This window comes from Anopheles funestus, chromosome 2RL (genome assembly GCF_943734845.2).
Source record: "Anopheles funestus chromosome 2RL, idAnoFuneDA-416_04, whole genome shotgun sequence".
Classification (NCBI taxonomy): Eukaryota; Metazoa; Arthropoda; class Insecta; order Diptera; family Culicidae; genus Anopheles; species Anopheles funestus.
This window is the reverse complement of record NC_064598.1, coordinates 16,289,202-16,308,222: the sequence shown is the minus strand read 5'-3', so window position 1 is coordinate 16,308,222 and position 19,021 is coordinate 16,289,202. Positions and strand designations below refer to the sequence as shown.

At 44.7% G+C, this 19,021-nt stretch overlaps 3 protein-coding genes across 6 annotated transcripts; 2 read left to right on the top strand and 1 right to left on the bottom strand.

Moving 5' to 3' along the window:
- The first annotated feature begins 21 nt into the window (after positions 1–21).
- Positions 22–2,372, top strand: LOC125764982 (THO complex subunit 1). Its single transcript, XM_049429783.1, has 2 exons — positions 22–151; positions 245–2,372. Exons 1-2 carry the CDS (start codon positions 104–106, stop codon positions 2,294–2,296), a joined length of 2,100 nt encoding a protein of 699 aa, XP_049285740.1. The 5' UTR covers positions 22–103; the 3' UTR covers positions 2,297–2,372.
- Positions 2,373–2,735: 363 nt separating this feature from the next.
- Positions 2,736–5,311, top strand: LOC125765065 (dipeptidase 2). Its single transcript, XM_049429923.1, has 2 exons — positions 2,736–3,957; positions 4,033–5,311. Exons 1-2 carry the CDS (start codon positions 3,148–3,150, stop codon positions 4,552–4,554), a joined length of 1,332 nt encoding a protein of 443 aa, XP_049285880.1. The 5' UTR covers positions 2,736–3,147; the 3' UTR covers positions 4,555–5,311.
- Positions 5,285–17,965, bottom strand: LOC125765016 (zinc finger C2HC domain-containing protein 1C). 4 transcript variants are annotated; one of them, XM_049429852.1, is made up of 6 exons: positions 17,954–17,965; positions 15,655–15,812; positions 8,008–8,562; positions 7,400–7,499; positions 6,680–6,888; positions 5,285–6,595 (listed from the first exon to the last, which is right to left on the bottom strand). In XM_049429852.1, exons 2-6 carry the CDS (start codon positions 15,736–15,738, stop codon positions 5,918–5,920), a joined length of 1,626 nt encoding a protein of 541 aa, XP_049285809.1. In that variant the 5' UTR covers positions 15,739–15,812; positions 17,954–17,965; the 3' UTR covers positions 5,285–5,917. The 4 variants fall into 4 exon arrangements, with proteins under 4 accessions (XP_049285809.1, XP_049285808.1, XP_049285807.1 ...); XM_049429851.1 differs by lacking the exon at positions 17,954–17,965 and having other exon boundaries at positions 15,655–16,155; XM_049429850.1 differs by lacking the exons at positions 15,655–15,812; positions 17,954–17,965 and adding an exon at positions 9,887–10,100.
- Between the last annotated feature and the right edge of the window lie 1,056 nt (positions 17,966–19,021).

Sequence of the window (19,021 nt, the reverse complement as noted above, 5' to 3'; positions counted from 1 at the left end):
ACACGTGTGGTTTGTGTTTACTGTACGCACCTTGGTTTCTCGGTTCAAGTTGTTTACATGCCAAACATCCTCCGATAGCGAAACGAAGCGCGGTGCAAACAAAATGAGCTCAAGTTCTTCTAATTTTCTCGTGCTGTTAAAAACGTTTACTGTAAGTGAATGGGTGCTAGTTCTATACCGGCCACTTTTCCGCATACGTTTAGTTTCTCAAAGCAAATCTCGTTTTATCCGTACGCATTTGCAGGAATCGCTAGAGCGTGCTTTCGCGGTGAACGACATCGAAGTGCTGAAAGCGGATTACGATGCAGCGCGGGCCAGTGATAACGATAAAAAGACGGCACTTCATCAGGCGTTTCGCGATATGTTGCTTACGAAGGCGGAGGACATACCGGCGATCGAGGGTTTCATCAGCTTTGCGGTAAACTCGTGCAGAAAGGATATGACCGTCGCTACGATGCCGGTCGTACTGCTTGGTGACATTTTTGACGCAGTCACGCTGGACCGGGCCGAACAGATATTTACGTACGTCGAGAACAATGTGGCCATTTGGAAGGAGGAATTTTTCTTCACCGCATGCAAGCACAATCTGCTCCGGATGTGTAACGATCTGCTGCGGAGGCTTTCCCGCTCCCAGAACACGGTCTTCTGCGGTCGGATACTGTTGTTTCTTGCCAAATTTTTCCCATTCTCTGAGCGCAGCGGTCTGAACATAATTTCGGAATTCAATCTGGAGAACATCACCGAGTACGGTATGGATGGGGATGAGATGATTGTGGAGCAACTGTCCGGTAGTACGGAAGCGGAAGTGGACGGTGAAGCGGAAGAGAACAAACTGAAGATTGACTACAATTTGTACTGCAAGTTTTGGGCATTGCAAGACTTCTTCCGCAATCCCAACCAATGCTACAGCAAGGTGCAGTGGAAAACGTTTGAAACGCATGCGAAAAGTGTACTGTCCGCGTTTAGCAGCTTCAAGCTGGAGGAACATCGTGGTTCCAGCACAACCTCGAAAGCGATCGATGCAACCGCTGCCGCCCACTGCCCGATGGAGGAGGATGAAATCCGAGAGTCGGGACACTTTTTTGCCAAATTTCTCACCAACCCGAAGCTACTTTCGCTACAGCTTTCAGATTCCAACTTTCGGCGCTCGGTGCTGGTGCAGTTCCTCATCCTGTTTCAGTACCTAAATTCGACGGTAAAATTTAAGGCCGAAACACACGTCCTCACACAGCCACAGACCGATTGGTTGAAGGAAACGGAAACGCAGGTCTACCAGTTGATCGAAGAATCGCCACCGAATGGTAAAAAGTTTGCCAACACCGCGCGCCACATGCTTTTGCGTGAGGAACTTTGGAACAGCTGGAAGAACGAAGGATGCAAAGAGTTTAAACGTCCCGAAGCCGTACTAGAGGATACGGGTTCATCAACGGTACCGGCCGGTAGTGGTGGTTCGGCAACGGCAGGAAGTACTCCAACCTCGGGCAGTGGTCGACCACCGGCAAAACGACCCCGCAAACCGTTAGGCGATCAAATCCGTGATGCAACCCGGCAGGGCAAGTTTTACATGGGCAATCCGGAGATTACGCGCCTGTGGAACCTTTGTCCAGATAATCTGCAGGCATGCAAAGGTACCGATCGGAACTTCCTTCCGTCGCTTGAAACGTACCTGGAAAATCCGAAGGAAAAGCAAGACCCATCGTTCGAATGGCGTGCATTGCGGCTGCTTGCCCGTCAGTCACCTCACTTCTTTACGCTGTTTAACACACCGTCGTACAAAGTGTCCGACTACTTGGAAAGCGTACGGAAGAAGATCCAAAAGGACAAGCTGGACATTAAGCTGGAGCATGCGATACAGGAAGAGACGGCTCCATCGAACGCTGAACAAGGGCCGGAAGTGGAAGGCGAGGGTCTGGTGGGAGAGGAAGAGCAGGAACAGATGGATACGGAACTGTTGAAAACGGAGCAGCTAACACCGGAGGACAAAAATACACACAAGACGCTAGCGGTGACGAAGGAACAGCTGTCCGAGCTGGCACCGAGCATTGGGCGAGACTGGAAGAAGCTGGCAACGAAACTCGGTTACGGTGCGGACGAGATACAGTACTTCGAGTCGGAACATGGCACCGTGGCGGAACAATGTTGCCATCTGTTGACGCTGTGGTTCGACGATGATATGGACGCTAGTCTGGATAATTTGGCATACATACTGGAGGGTTTGGACATGATACCGGCCGCCGATGCGGTGAAACAGATGATTGCTCTGCTCAGTGAGAAGGTTGAGGAGGTATCAGAATGAGAAACAGTTAGGTAAGTAATGTAATGTAATTCCGAACGTAATGTTCAACAAAATAAAGAATGGTTTAAGAAAAGTGCTTCCAGGGATGCATTTGTTGCTTTCGTTTGAAAGATAAAGCCCAGACTAGGCTCAGCTGGGAGTCATAGGAATTGAAAATAACGACATTGAGGAGCTTTTAACGATGCACATGGAAGACCGATCCTCCGAAGAACTGATGAACTTACTGATGCCAAGAATTCCATAATGAACCGAAGACATTCTAAAGGTGTTTGGGGTTGTCGATTCTTCGCATTTATCTTTTAAATTTTATCAGGTTGATAAACAAATTATATGCACTTCTCTCGATAAATTCTCTCGATCTTCCCGCATAACGATTTAATCACTGAAACTTAATTAACATTGTTGTAAGAGGAATGATTTTAATTCTAATGCCTAATTAGAATTCGATACAAAATCATACCAACAGTACATTTAAATGGGTATCCTTTCCTTTGCTGTGTGTTTGACAATCCCCAACAATTTCCTTCCCCAAAAACCGCCAGGACATTGGCACACGATTCTGCGCATGTCCTGCAACATTCCCACAACATCAGCACAAAGGCTGTTTTGTTCGTGAAACTAACTCCAACAGAAAAAGAACTCTATTCTACGTTTTCACCACCAAATTGTAACAAGTAAATGATTACTCACTTAGTGCAAAAAGTGCTTTAGTGCTTAAACATTAAGATGAGCTCTGGGCTTACGGTGACGATCCATCGAAACGTTGCTTGATGTACCGTGGATACCGTCGGTAAAGTTTTGACCCAAGAGTGAGTGTGTTTTTAATTGCTGTACCAAAAAAAAATCCTACCATGAATCCCACAACGATTCCAAATCACGACTTCATGGAGCTGCATCCGGTGCATCAACATCCGGCCGGCTGTAAGCAGCACTGTTTCGTCTTTACCGAGATAGCGGACATTGAGCTACCGCCGGAGATTACCAAATATCCGGAAAAGATAAAAAATGGTAGCATCCATTCGTACACGAAGGAAAGCATCTCGCCACCACCGCCGAAGCTGGCCAAGGATCGAAGGAGTCGCAAAATAATTGCCCTCGTGTCGGGATTGCTCGTTTGCGTAGCGTTAGCCGCGGGGATTCCGCTTGGACTGCAGCTTCGGTCTTCCTCACTGCTGGAAGCGCGTTTGGCGTTTATCAGACGGCTGCTGGTGGAGTCACCGCTCGTCGAAGGTTACTGGGCGCCACCGATGGGTGCAAACTTTAGCAAAAGCTTCGCGGAAGTAAAGAGTGGCATGGTGGGCGCTCTGCTGTGGCCGATTGCCGTACCGTGTGCGGCTCAATATCTGGACGCGGTACAGCTGACGCTGGAAGGACTGGACGATGCGAGAAGGCTCGTGGGTAAGAACCGTGATATGGCGGTAGTCGAAAATGCGGACGAAATGGAACAGGCGCACACCGAGGGTAAGTTGGCGATTTTGTTCGGGCTTGAGGGTGGTCACACGCTCGGCTCCAGTTTGGCCGTACTGCGATCGATGTATTCGCTTGGGGCGCGTTTCGTGTCGCTGACTGGCGTGGGTTGCACAACGCCGTGGGCCAGTGCCTCGATACGGAACGATTTCTTCGACGAAAACTTACCATCGACGTTAACGAACTTTGGAGAGGTAAGTATTGCTGGTGCACAGTGTGTCCTTCTTTTTGTATACTTAACACTTTAATGTTCTTTTCTCGCCTTACAGATTATAATTCAGGAAATGAACCGTTTGGGAATGTTGGTAGAAATCTCGCGACTGTCCGAACCGGCCATGATGGTTGCGCTGAATGTCGCCAAAGCACCCTTGCTACTGTCCAACGCACTGCCCTCATCGATGGCTTGCAACGGAACGACAGCTGCCGTGCCGGATCACATCCTGAGCGCCCTGTCCCAGAATGGTGGTGTGCTAATGCTAAACGTGGAACGATGTGGCGATAAACCGATGTCACTAAAGGATGCCATTACGGCGATCAACTACATCCGAGCGATCGCCGGTGTCGATCATGTAGGACTGAGCGGATCGCCCAAAAACTATCCCCTACTGTTGGCCGAACTGGCACGCGATCGGTTGTGGGGTTCGGTTGCCATCAAGAAGCTGGTCGGCGGCAACATTGTGCGTGTGCTGCGTGAAGTCGAAACGAACAAGAATCGTTTACCACTGTCCGAGGATTGGATTCCGCTGGAATCGATCGAAGGGAATGCTTACTGTCGGTACCCGGAGACGTAAGATGGCCAACATCACGGTTACTGTTCCGGTTGCTGGTGACAAACACAAGGTATTATCTTCCACATTTGCACATGCACCGCGTGTTGCGAAAGGGTGCGAGAGTAAAACACACACACACAAATTAAATAATGATATTTATACATACTAGCAAATAGCAAAGAAAACCAGGTTGCGAAAAGGATGCGATCCTCGGTCCCATTATCGGGGTTATAGTCAATATGTTATAGAAGCGAAACAGAACAGACAAATATTATCGCATATCAATTCTTCAACGTGAATCATTGATTTATCCCTACATTCATTGTCTTTCTCGTTCCTATTTATTGTTTCAAATATTGGAGTTAGAAACAAGTGTAGTTGGAAACTGTAAGGATAATTAAAACCTCAACAAGCTGTTGCAATCAGTGTTGTAGATGAAGTTGGGGATACGTAAATTCGTTGGAACCGGACGCCTTTTCGCAAAAAAGACCTTCAGACGGTCTAGGAATGGAAAAGACAAAAACCATCGGCAATCAGCAGCAGCAGTAGAACAGGGAGCAGTATCTATTAGACAAGCCCCATTTCATTAGCTACGATGTATATGTTAAGCGTTATTAGTCCATCTTGTCTCCCATTACATTTCTATTTAAGTACGATCGACTTGAGAGTTGATCTTATCCAGGAAGAACCGGCGAAGTTACTGTCCTCCTACAGAGAGAATACAAAATAATAAATGTTTTACCAAAAACAATTTACGTTTCGTTTAATCGTTGATGTGTTTTTTTTTGTTTTTTATTTCATACACATAATGCTCAAAAATACATCCATTTTTCGTCACTTGAATTTTCCAGTTTTCCAACAGGCACACATACACGCGCGCGTACAAACACTTGCAGAGACTCACACACACGAAGAGCGCATTCACACAGCCATATTTAGTATATAGGTTTCGTCTCTCGGATCGCCACGTGTCTAATACACCGTGTGTGACAACTGTTTTGTGATCTCGTTCTCCTCTTTCTTCTTGTTAAATGCTGGATGTTATATTTGTTGAGCTACTAATAATATATGTGTATATATATGGCTGATAATGATTATCGTTTGCATTGTCTCATATGTATTATGATATATATGTATTTTCTTCTCCTGTTAGGCTATTCAGAGCGGGGGTTTTCGTTAGTTTGTACACGTGTTCATTACTTGCGTTCATTTAAATGACAACGTTTGTTCTAATTTTGTTTGCCAAAAAATGCATCCAGTTCCAGAGAACGAATTTTTCCTCGGAACAAACCAGATTTTACAGATGAAGCATTAAATTATGCATTAGCAAAATATAAGCAATTGCAAACTCGTTTCCAGGGACAACCTGCTGCGCACAAACTGATCAGTATTTCCGCATGGTGGACGATGCCTTCGGTTTCGGTTTGTTGTGCAACATTGTGGCACACTTCGGAATGTGCCGTTCGGCAGCCGTCTGATTGAAGCGACGCTTGCAGTGCGGACACTGTACATAGTCCGGATTTTCCGACGGTGGCGGTGGTGGCAGATCGGACAATTTGCCACCCCGGGCGAGATGCGCTTTCATCTCCTTAGCCGCACGGATTGTCGCGATAAACTCTTCGTGCTTTTTGCGCCAATTGCTCGGTTTACCACCGGCGCCACCACCGACACTACTGCTGCCCATTGAAAGCTGACTAGATTGTTTCCTATGCACGGTGGCAGCACCGGTCGAGGTGGATTTTTTCCCTCTCAGCACGAAACTTTCCGCATCCGTGCCCTGCACACGGTGCTTGGTGATGTCGAACACTTTGCGCTTTTTCGTCTTCGTTTTCTGACAGATTTGTCGATGCTTGTCGATACGATCGGTGGCAAAGTTGCGGCTACAGATGTCACAGCGGGTCAAACCGTCCGGGACGGGTTCGTTGGCGGCTGCAAGCATGTTGTTTCCGCTCGCTACCGATGATGGGCGGCGTACCGAACTTGCTGAACCGGAGGGACTTGGCTGGGTGACCGTTCGCGATGGTCCGTTCGATTTCACCGACCGCGGTGTGACCACTCCGGACTGGAAAAAGAAGTACAAAAAGAGGCGTGTTAAAAAATAATTCGTTATTAGGTAAGTCTAACTAAAATACTAGACAACGCCTACTTTGGCAGATCCGTTTGGTGAACGCGTTGCAACACTGTTGGACGCAGCAATCGGGGATTTTTTCATCGGCTTTTGAATGGTACTGTTGCTGGGTAAGTTCTTCGTCGTGGATGCGTTTGATTTTCCCATCTTTAACGTGGCTCCGTTACCGTTGATGACATTTAGACGATCTGCAGAATCTAGCGTATCTTCATCGATTGATGCTGCATCTATTGTTGGAATAAAAAATACATCGGAATTGGTTTTCCAGACAAACTTGATACGAAATAAAAGCACACAAAACAAAAGGATTTATTTGTGTGAAGGTATGAGGAATACAATTTAACAGGGAAAGAATCAAAGCTAGCAATAAGGAAGACAAACAAAACCCCGTTCTCGTGAAATAAACGATCAATCAAAATTTCCTTTTTTTATAACTCAATAATACGATACACGTCCTAACGTCTGGCTGTCGTAAATGATTGAAAAACGTTCCTTTACGTTCTGAAGATCTAATGCATGTAAAATCCGTAACCCCTTTCTGGCAAACGAACTAGGTATAAAAGGTTTACTATATCTCCTGCCCCTACCGAGAAGGAGGATATACGATAATCGATTTTTGAAAGGCATGCACATGACGTGTGGTTCTTCCGTACTAACTGACGCGGGTTTGTTTGCGTGGTAAAAGGTAAAAGGTAGGGTATAGGTGTGTAATTGGCCAGGATATCGATTGTTACTTACCTGGAAACTTTTCCAGTTCCAGAAAATTATCGTTGTCATCATAGCCACCGTTTGGATCCATCATCAGTGCCCCGGCGTCTCCACCGTTACTGCGTGCGGCCTGTGAAACGTGCGATCGTGGATGGATGGTTAGGCAAATTTGTCTACAGACTCTAATGTACCCTTGTTTGATGCATTTACTATGGTGGATCATTAGACAAGAGTTCGGGTTTCTGGCTGATTGACAGTCCATGGATAGGAGGGGATTTAAGGGAGTAGTACACTTTTCAGAGCTTTATAGTAAACGTTACCCGAAGTTCTTAAGACACTCCGTTCCAAAAAGGAATTGGCCGAACAATTTTTTACTTCAAAATAACATAAAAATTTAAAATTACCATTGAAAACTATCTCGAAAATCACCTTTTTTTTTGGGTGCTCAGAGTGTACTACTCCCTTAAAGAAGGAAGGAAGGCGCAAGAAGCCCAAATCGTTAAGGGTGGCCTTTTGGGGGGATGTTACCCCCCATCACATAGCCCAGTTAAAGTTGGTTTGTGAAGAAACTTTCTTCTTTTGATCCACTTCTTACTCTACACACACACACACACACGAACACACACTCATGTACACACCTGCATGGCCACGAGACTGTCCTGACGTAGGTTCGTCCCACGCGCTTGAGATTGGTGCTGCATCAAGCGGGTCCGGGAACTGGCCGATATTGGTGGGACACGTGGTTTGTTGTTTAGACCCGCCTTGGCCATACCACGAGCGAGGGAAGCGCCACCGCCACCAGCATCGTTACCGTTGCTGCCGGTGCCGTTACTGTTACCGTTACCGTTGACGGAGTGGTTACCATGGGCTACCGGTACCGTGGAAGTCGTTTGGATCGGCTGCAGTGGGTAGCTTTTATCGATGCCGGCCACCCGATGACGACGTTCGTCGAACATTTGGCGAACCTTGCCAGCACCGAGCGTGGACGACAGGCTGGTGGCATTGAGACGCTCGGACAGTTCTACCGTTGCACTCACGGCACTGCTGCTCGTGGTCGATGTTGTCGTCGTCGCCGTACGGCCACCGTGCGACGATGCAATGGCCACCGTACCGGTCGTGGCGGTCGTTCTCGTGGCAATCTGCTCTATCTTTCGCTGGTCACGTTCCTGCTGTTGGCGCTGCTGGAAGCGCATCTGTGGCGAGAGAAAAGGAAAGGAAAAACAGTTTTGAACGACACAGCTCGTGAATGAACGGTTCTGGACACGAAACAATTAGGACACGTTTATGCAGCAAGCATAATGAAATCCCTCCCTCTCTCTCTCTTTCTCTCTGTCTGCACCGCTGTCCCTAAATCCTTAAAGCCAAACGCCATTTTGTTTCACCAACTTTTCACCTCACACACACGCACAGTGGCCACGGTTCATACCTTTTTCACTATATTTTCATATCGATTCGTGAAACTTTCGATAATATCACCGTAATCGAGCGATTTCAGCTTCATGTTCACCTGCGCCGGGATCACTCGATGGCTTTTGTGTGCTGTGCTCCAACAGGCGCACGACGTGTGGCGCGTACGCTTTCCTGCAAGGTACATCCGCGTCTGAGCAACGGCATCAAAACAAAACGCTCCGTTTTTCCCTGGTGGTTTTTCGGGTTGCATACACTACAACGCCGATACGGAGTTGAGCGAAGGGGCCACCCGTGGCACGGCCGAACCGAAAGGCATTCAGGCTGCACATTTTCCCGTACGCGGGCGCAGGTTGTCGAAAACTGGGGTACATTTATTTATAGCAACTTCCCTCCCGTAAAGGCAAGGCAACCGAGAATTCGGTGTTGGGGGAATTTATGCAACAAGAAGCAGCAGAACGGGCGCAGGTTTTGTTTGGCGTTTGGGGCTGCGTATGCCGAGCATTGAGGGAAGCGTGCGAGGCGTGGCTTTTTTCGTGTTTAATAAAATAAAATGTACACGAGTACACGTGGAGCTAGAAATCGAAAGCGACATCGGTAGAGCGAGGGACACAATTAGTTGGTGGGAAGAGATGGGATCCAGGGTTGTTGGTGTTTCAAATAACATAAAAAGGACATTATTTACGAACAAAACAAAACACGAACTCACGATGACACTCCGGTAGGTAGGATGAGTAATGGGTCTAAGCGTCGCTGTTCAACAACCGAAGATGGCCTTCGGCGAGAATAGATTTTTTTTTTTGGTTAAGAACAAACCAGGTTTTAGCTCGGAAAATGTGGTCAAAGGCGCACGAATGCCACTACGACAGGTGCGGTCTAAGTTTCGTTTGTCTATTCTAATGAGGTGAGATGTCCAATACGAAAAGAGGACACAGTTAAACCATAATTTTGACACTATTACGCGAAAAGCTCGTGGTTCAATTTTGGACGAGATTTTGTTTGGAAAGCATCCCCAACAATCCGATCTTTAGTTTATAATTAATAGATAAGGATTTTTGCACAAAATATACTTGGGAAAATAAAACTGATGTGTAAGTAAAGTAGTCTTACATCAAACGTCCGCAGTGGTACACGCCTCAGAGCTTCCAGCAAACTACGACCCGTCCAGGAATCATCCAAGCTGACACTTACCGCACCACTAACGATCGTTCCGCGCGTCAGCAATGGATCGGGTTTATTCCCAGTGCCACCGTTTGGGCATGGGCGCGTCATAGGGGACGCGTACGCGTACGATAGTGGCACTCACGACACACGGTACAATACTGCCGTGGGCCACCTGTTCACGGTCACAGAATGGCTGGGAAGAGTAACCTTTTTTTCGCTCTCCAGTTTTTGTTATGTCCCACCTATCGAAGGTGCGAGATTAGAGGGCAGCTTGTGGAGTTGGTAAACGCCACCGATTACAACTACATGTCAGCCGATTTGGCATAGACAAAGGACAGTTCCATACTGTGACCGTTGACTAGGGTCGGGAGGAGACTAGCGTTGAACTGTGCGATGCTACTGAAGGCCAACGGCAAACCAATGCGTGAATCATTAATGCATCCATGTTAGGTGGCCAGAGTGAAAAGAAAGCAACTTCACACACGAGGTTTTGTGTACGATTTAAATATCGATTGCTTCGTTCGACGGTATCTTTAATCTGAGACTGACTGGTATGACAGACAGGCAAGCCATTATTACCTTCCAGTGTCATGTAACGATTGGGACAGTAAACATTCTATCGTTATGGATTGACTTATTGGAAAAAATGAAGGTAGAATTTAGTACTAACAAAAGGCGTTTGTAAAATAATAAACTCCAAGATACGAAAAGAATTAACATTAAAAAATTTATTTTAATTTAATTGGAGAACTTCTTGAATAGCAAATAGTTAACATAACCCATACTAATTGGTCAACCCATTTCCGTGATTTCGTCGAAATGGTCTACACACCTGTTTTATTTTAATTGGACAAACGTAATTGATATCATTCATCGTATCAGTTTGCATTGTAAGCGCATCCATTTTTGTACTGGAATGATCCAATTGCTTTTATAAGTGGTGTTGTCTTTGACACGATCTTTTCTTCAGATGTCGTTGCGTCCTCCGAGTATCAAATTCCAATTTACTACACAACACAGTGATGGCTTTCGCACCTTCATTATTTTGCTCCCCCCGGAGATGCTAACAAGTCACAGTAATGACACTTTTGCTCACTTTAGAGTATGCAATTTACTTGAAGGGACGACACTTTCCGTTCGTTTGATGACGATAAGGTGTCGGTGGGAAAATGCTATATGGATAGAATCCACTTCAGAGTTTACGCAGCATATTTATTTTAATGACGACCTCCTACGGGCGTCCGTGAACGTATTGTGTAAACTTGATGGAGAAGATGTTCTGTTAGTTGATATATTTCATAGGTGATAATTATATTAATGAATTCCACACAGTTGGGATTGTTCCTGGCAGAATGTTGCAAATGTAACATCTCCGGGCGCGAAGATCCGGATGCGAAGATCCGTTGTGTGTTTGAACCAAAAGGTTTGAACGAGTTCTTATCGAACTGTTGAATAGAGCAAAGTTAATCATAACCAAAAACTGCCTAAAATCAAGATGAAGACTATCGAGAATTACGAATGGGAGTTGAAGCTGAGGAGGTAAAGTGAAGTTTTCTAACAAAAGACAGATATCTTGCCTGCTTTTGAGTGATATGAACTAATTAGGCATTTAGTTTTGGGAAGATGTACCAGATGTACCGGAACTCTTGTCACGCCATATGCTACCCTGGATCAAATTGAGTTTTAGAGGATATTTCATGAGGAACTGTTTTTGGGTAAAGAGGGTTTTAGTCTATTAGTTTAGGGTTTAGAGGTAACCTCAGAATTGAATGTTGAGTTTTGCTCTTTTGAATTATGTTGGGCTTTCAGGTCTAATTAAAAACTTATTGAAAAACATTGAACAAGATAGATATCAATGTTGATTCATATTTTACTGTAATAAACATTACGCTGCACACCTTATTGCAATGTAGAATGATGTAATTTTGAAATCGATTCGAAGCAAACAACTTCAAATGTAGCGTCTGGAGCGTTACGGGAAAGTTTGTAATGTCTCCACTGTTTCTCGTTTGACTGGTCCAGTTTGCTACAAAACTTGATACAAACTAGACTAACGTAGAGGTGTAGGTGTTCCTACAGGGGTCCAACTCGTAACGTTGCTTCAGGCTGAATGTCTGCCCAAACTTACTTCAATCTGTTTTTAACCGGATTAAACTCGTGAGCAAGTAGGCAACGAATGTGGGCATCGCCTGAACTGCATGGCATACAACGTTAAAGTTTTTAATTTTTTCGTTGCTCTTTTGATGCCTTTGTCCAGAATAAAAAAACCGCAAAATTTTACGAACTAAATGAATGCTTCAATGACATTGCTCAGCTATTCGATGGCATTTCTCATATAAGGCATCCTTGTGACCAGCGCTTAAATGCCTTACTTCGTCCATTGATCATCGTTTACCATATTGAGTTGAATGGCGTCGATTACGGCGCATAGCGCGACGAACCGCGTATCACCATTCCCTTCAACCTTTCTTGCTACCGACGGTCATTATCAAGTTACTGTTGACGAATGGCACGATGCGTCATATTGCTTGCGCGATGAACCTTGGCCACAAACAGCTTGCTTCAGTTGAATGGCTGTTCCGGCAGCGTGTAAATAGTTTCGTTCGTCTTAAGATGACATTTTAAAACAACCTTAAATAGGAAATATTAATATTATCCATATTATTTACACAAACGATGATAATCATACATACATAAAGAAGTTAGAAAATAGTTGAATAGAGTTATCATATTACCTGTATTGTTTTATGGACAAGTTTGTACATCATCAGAAGTAGAACTTTATGAAATATCGTTGATCAATATGTTTTCATAATATCGTGCAAGAAATCACTCGTCCAGTGTAGCATGGTTTTGTAATCTTAGTAACGCAATAAAAACCCTCCACCCCCCCAGGACAGTTACTAAGAAAATCGTGAGGACGGCACCGCATCAAACCATATAAACTCTTCGCGTGTATCGAACTACCCCATTAAATGGCAATATTGCCATGGAGAAGAAGCGCCATAGTTTGCTTCCATTTTTTCCCATCGGTTGGACAAATTGATGGGGCGATAAAATCTTGCCCGTCCGGAAGTTGAAGATGCTTCACTAGCCACCAAGTGGCTCCATTAGCTAGCCAGTTATGGTTGACTATCTGGCCGTTTGTGATGTGTGCTTTTCAACGTATCTATAAGAAGAAATGGATGTGTGTGTGTGTTGGTGGGGGGAAGGGTTTTGTTTCTTTGCGTTTTATCACACATAGTAAGGGAATTGATTTTATCAAGTAATCGAACGAAACAGGGAAAAAGGGGTTGCTGGTATGATGAGTCTGAGCCGTGTACGCGATGTTTAAGTGTGTAACAAACACAATTACACTGCAGCAGATACCAAGGTCAGTGGAATAAGGATCGTTGAAAGTGGCAAACCGTTTTCAGGCTATATTAAGCGTTGGATAAAATGGTCTCTACAGACTACAGTGTCCACACACCTCACGGGCAAATTACTGTACGTCCAGACGACAAAAGGAATAGTGCAAGCGTACCAATGAGCAAAAAAAAGGGGGGAAGGAAACCGATCGAAAGGCAGAGGTTTAATATATGGGCGATAAAGTGCATATGATTTACTGCAAGACATTAATCCATGCCGATGAGTGGGGCGTGTTTGCTGGTAGCATCACTGGAGTGGCAATACCGTTCAAAGCAACGGTCAATGTTGCGTTAGGAGTATGTCACAGACATTAATAAGCTTTTGGCTTCAGTTTACGAGCTGTTACTTGAATTTGTTCAACTTTTCTCCATCGCAGTGTGATGGAGACGCTTTCCACGAGTGCAGAACAATCAATTTTTTATGCTTGTAGTTGATGTCTGAAAGAAGAAGAACATTCTTCATGGGAAATTTAGTGAGCCTCTTAACATCACATCACAAACATTTTGGTTTGATAAGTTAAAAAAATTGATAAAATAAACGTCACCCGAAAAATGGCGCATCAAACAATCATCTTCACGGAACATTGATTCGTTCGAGCGAAAATCAATCCATCGGTTTGTTATTATTCAACCTGACCATTAAAAGCATTCAAACAAATAAAATGAAAAAAAAACAAAAACATACGTGCTAGAAAGAAACAACCAGAAACTCAACAACCCCCCTTATTCTAACCACTTCAATTACAGAATATGCATCGAAAAACAAAATTCCGATTCAGAAATAAAGACGAAATAAACAGCCAGTTTTGATGTGCATTCGTGCGCGAAGTGTGTCTGCTGTAGGGCGTAGAAGCGTGTAGCGCACATTTCCGCATCTGTCGCTTCCGCCTACACGGGCCAGCATCGGAGTAGAGATGTCGATCGTTCGCAATAGAGTGTTGCATTTTGTGTTTAAAATCTCTTCTACTTGGAAGGCGATGCGATTGCATTCCCTTTTTTTATTGGCACTTTTTTACTTTAAGTCTTATTGGGGAGTTTCTGTTTTAAGTAGAGCATGTAGACATAACAAGCGTTTCGTTAAAGACTATTTGATCGATCTGTTCTTATATATGATTGATCAACAAATATTTTAATTGATTACTTTTTCCCCCTCCCGGAGCGAAAGACTTTCTTCAGAATCAAATTTAATATTGTCTTCAGTTTTGTGTTGATTTTGTACACAAGAAACACCCGAAACCTTCGAATCAACACCGAAGCTGTGAGTCATCGGTAGCATTTTGTTCGGACCGGTACCTCCGCACCAACCGGCTGCAAAGCATTGTGTCGAACCGACGTTTGGATGGAAGGTCGGACTTGTGAACGGGCAACAAGTTGAGTCAGCCCCCGGGCGCCGCAAAACATGGGCGCGCACTATGGTGGGCTACATGCTCTTTTGCGCGACGGTTTTCACTTACGGCCTGAGAGAGCGACCAAGCAACGTTATTTTTTTTCTCCAAACGGAACCGGAATGCTTTGCCTGGGAGCAATGGTCTACGAGCGTAGTTACGTAGGAGGATCCGAATCGTCGATCCATCTAACCTGACCAACCAAGGACGGTAAGATGGTTGCGTTTAACTGTTGCTAAGTGTGTAATTCTTTGGGAGGAAACTTTTAAGGTAGTTGTAATTTATCGTAACTTCAATTATTCAATTACTTATCGTAATTTCAACGCGGAAAATGGAATGAGAATGCTCTAAGCAGGATTTATTATTTGAGTAAAATTTGAAGGAGGAGGTGCTGTATGTGATAAACGTCGCCAGTTCCACACGACAAGACTGGCTTTCAAATCCCATTCGGACCTCTGGTTCCTTCGTAGCAAGGACTGATTTATCCAGCTACGTGGTAAAACTTAAGTCTAATAATAAGCCATAATAAGTAGTTTCCGGTATGACCTTAGAGGTCATTAAGCCAAGAAGCGAGAGAAAGAGAGAGAGATTTACCTAATAATACTAAACTAAAACCATTTTCTGTTATAAAATATTTCTTGTAGTAAAAGTATGGAAATATTTCCCAACAAAAAATGGAAATTGATTCTTTTTCCTCATTTTTCATTTTTAAAAGTGTGCATTAAATAGATTAAATGGGGGATGTGGAACATTACTACAACACCCAAAAGTGGAACACATTTTTCCGTGTTTTCTCTCCACGTTGTCACCAGCTATAGATACGTTTTGGACCGATAAGCAAATGGCAGTTTATTGACGTTTATGAATTTATTACTGCTGTGAAGAACTACCCAACCCGTTTGAGGTCACGTGGACCACTTACCTGCATCTGTGCCAGCCTTGACGTACCGTCGACGGCAGTGGGTGCACCGGCTCGAACCGTTGTCGTTGGGCCGCGACTGTCCATGTTGGGTTTCGCGTTTTCCGGGGAGGCGACGAGTCCTCCTTACCTTTCCGCAGTCCTTTACCTTTGCCGCAAAGCTGTAAGCGTTTGAAAAGAGGTAAACGGTGCGTGTTAGTCGAACGTTCGTCGTTTGGTAATGGTAATCGTAACTCGGAAACTCGGTGCTCTTTCACCGATTTCAACCACAGCAGGGTGCGGTTGTCCTTGAAAATTTCGGAAGCTAGAAGATTCTCGTTTGGCCGAAAAAGGGAGTCAAATAATTAGGACACGGAAAATTTCGAACAACGGGGGTTCCTAACCTCCAAGGGAGGGTGAAGTTGACATCCAAACCTACATAAGCGTTTGCGTGAGACGTTTTTGGTACAGAAACGTAGCCGGGTACCTCCTCGGGTTTGTAATTAAGTGTCCGTAATTCGATGAAAGCCGGCAAATGAAAAACAGAAAACGAAAAATACACCATCGCACACACACACACACACAGGAGGAGATCTACAACACCTTCGAATGCAAATGATGTCACGTTAAAAACATTATTGTGTGTGAATCATCGGCCCCAACGGGTGGGGGGACGAGGGTGGCAAATGCTCCCAAATGGTGACTTTTTCGAGCGCACGACGAAATCGTGGTCGGTGGTGTTCGATTAGGTTTTCGAGCAACGGCAGCGGGATTTTATAGTCCGTTTATGGATTCGGACGGCCGATACCGAAATAGGCAACTGGCGACCGCCAACGCCATTTTGCTTGGGCGTTACTGGAACCTGGGCATCGTGTCATCGAGATATTTTTTTGGGGTGGAGGGGATCGGGGAGGTTTAGAGGAGAGCAAAAAAAAACTTACAATACAGTAAGGTTATTTCATTTGCTGTTTTGATGCGGATAGATCTCATCGCATTTTATGGATTGTTCATATTTAATTTGGTTGGGATGGTTTTTTTTCTTCTCTTATTATTTATTCCTTGAATTACCAACCCTCAACCGCCTCCCCAACATCATGCGGAGGAGTCAAAGGATCCCGTTGGATGGGGTTTTGTGTTCTACAATAAATCGGACTCGCTTATATGGGCTGACAGTAAGTGGGAAACGTGCCAAAAAAAGGAACTCACCCCATCGGACCCGGACAAACGAAAGTCTGACATCATATGCAAACGAAACAATATTACATTGGGGCTGAATGTCCGAGTTGTTGCATGGCAAAGTGATCAGAATACTTCAAAAGCGTTATAGATTCAGTAACAGGCGTGAAAAAAGTTATTAAAAGGAGCTTCTTTCTTATCTAAAAAACTAAAATCCTGCCTCACGGATTAGTGAGCAAAAATTTCAAAAGCGATTAAACGAGAGAGATTATATCCCAAAAAACAAAAAAAAAGGTATAAAGATAATAAAAAGCATTTAAATAAACAACAACATCCAATATAGGCCGGCTCTTATCGACACAGCAAGCTTCACTATGGGGCAGCTGTTTGTTTGGACGTGGGAGAAGCTGACATTAAAGTGAGGGGTTTGGGAGGTGTTTTGTTTCTTTTTTTTTGCACGTTCGCTTGTCTCGCTCGAAGACTTCCGGTGTGAAAGGAACAGTCCCCGGACGGTGCCGATGAACCTCCAGTGCGATGGCTGCCAGTGCAAGGACGAGCAACCCACCGTAATAACAGAAACAAAAAAAGAGGCTCGTGGGTGTTGAACGCTGCAAACAGGCGACAAACGGTATGTAAACTAATTTTGAACCAAAGGGCACCGTCAGAATGCAATTCTTGCTAAAAGAGGGGGTAAGCCGGTAGACTTCCTGATGGAAGTCTTTGAGTTTCAGAAGGTGTTTCGTTCGGGAGAGGTGTCATCTGCTAGCGATAACGATACTGTCAAAAGCAGAGTCATGGTCGCTTTGCTGTCGAAAGAGACGTTGACCCGGAGGGGAAAAAGGGGATTTATACGTTGAAGGTTTTTGATGGCGATTCAGGGATACTTTACTGTACATTGCAATCGATCCTGTTTATACGTTGAAATTGATTTTAATAATTGTTTTATTGCAAATAGAGTTGTTTAAAATTAATTATTTTTTGTTCATTGCTCTGATCATTTCAAAGGATGTTGAGCTTTGGAGTAGAAAGCCTACTGCGTTGGTGCTACTTGTCATGAAGACATTTTATTCCCATTTGGCACAATAATAAACCACCAGAAAAATTGCTAATATAAAAAAAACGTTGAAACCAAATCTGTTGAACATACCTCAAAACGAAAACGCGTTATGCGGTGATGCGTCAGCGTTTGATTTGTGTTCCGCAAGACACAACGATGACGCGTTCTTCGCTATTTCACGATCCGCTCTTGCGAAGATGAGAGTACCGGATGCCGCAAATGTAAACACACACTTTCTTCCACTTCGCTTCGCAATATCGCACACACAAAATAACACACGCACGCACAGCCCGACGGCTACAAATCTGCTTCGAATTCACGGAATTCGCGCTGTTTATCACTGAAACTACTTCCAGCACCCTGCGGTTGGCTTAACTTCGGCCGGAATCAATTAAGCGCAACAGACTTTTCCTTTGTTGGCAATAGCGATGGTATTACGATCTATTACCGATCCACCGAGCGTATTACGGTGGTAGCGCGGGGCTGTCGAATAAAAAAAATAATAACACAAACAAAAAACAATAACGAAACGCACCCCCGGACGGACGATATTGTGCGCGCACCAAGAACTTGACTACTTCACTGTCACCGTGCAACTAGCGCGAGCGTTCACGGAAAGCTGCGAAGTTGGCGAACGTAGCGACAGCAATGGGGCTGTGTTGGCTGGCTGACACGCACAAAAACAACTCTGCACGCTGCGCCTACTTGGTTGTTCTGCTTTTTTTCCCCTTCTTCGTTCTGTCTCTTTCGAACGTGTGGGGGATGGTTTTGGGGTGGTACACTCTCACGCTCCGTCAAAACCGTTCATTCCGCTCTCGATCGTGACGATTCCGCGGAGGGTTGGAATTTAAATGCCGTAGGGTTTCGCGGGAGGGTGTGTTTTGCATGCGTCTGAGCGATCAGTTTGTGTTGGTTCGCTCTCCGATACTCTTGATGCGCCGGTTAAGATCAAGAATGTGCTCCGATCGATCGATCCGATAGAAGGCACGGAACGGGTGTGGAATGGTTGCTTACTTGAGAACGATCGAAAAGAGGAATGTGTTAAATGACGGAATTCAGGGATTCCGAACCGAATTTCTTTACACATTTTGTAAAATAAAGTAAATGATACAAAATAATATATTTTAAGCGGCGTATTATCATGAAACTATACAAAAT

Excerpts from the sequence above, each read along its gene's own strand:
- LOC125764982 (XM_049429783.1), top strand. The coding sequence starts at position 104 with ATGAGCTCAAGTTCTTCTAATTTTCTCGTGCTGTTAAAAACGTTTACT. Across the intron at positions 152-244 it reads TGCTGTTAAAAACGTTTACT|GAATCGCTAGAGCGTGCTTT; the intron begins GTAAGTGAATGG and ends ACGCATTTGCAG.
- LOC125765065 (XM_049429923.1), top strand. The coding sequence starts at position 3,148 with ATGAATCCCACAACGATTCCAAATCACGACTTCATGGAGCTGCATCCG. Across the intron at positions 3,958-4,032 it reads CGTTAACGAACTTTGGAGAG|ATTATAATTCAGGAAATGAA; the intron begins GTAAGTATTGCT and ends CTCGCCTTACAG.
- LOC125765016 (XM_049429849.1), bottom strand. The coding sequence starts at position 8,963 with ATGTACCTTGCAGGAAAGCGTACGCGCCACACGTCGTGCGCCTGTTGG. Across the intron at positions 8,563-8,795 it reads ATGAAAATATAGTGAAAAAG|ATGCGCTTCCAGCAGCGCCA; the intron begins GTATGAACCGTG and ends CTCTCGCCACAG. Across the intron at positions 6,596-6,679 it reads CACCAAACGGATCTGCCAAA|TCCGGAGTGGTCACACCGCG; the intron begins GTAGGCGTTGTC and ends TTCTTTTTCCAG.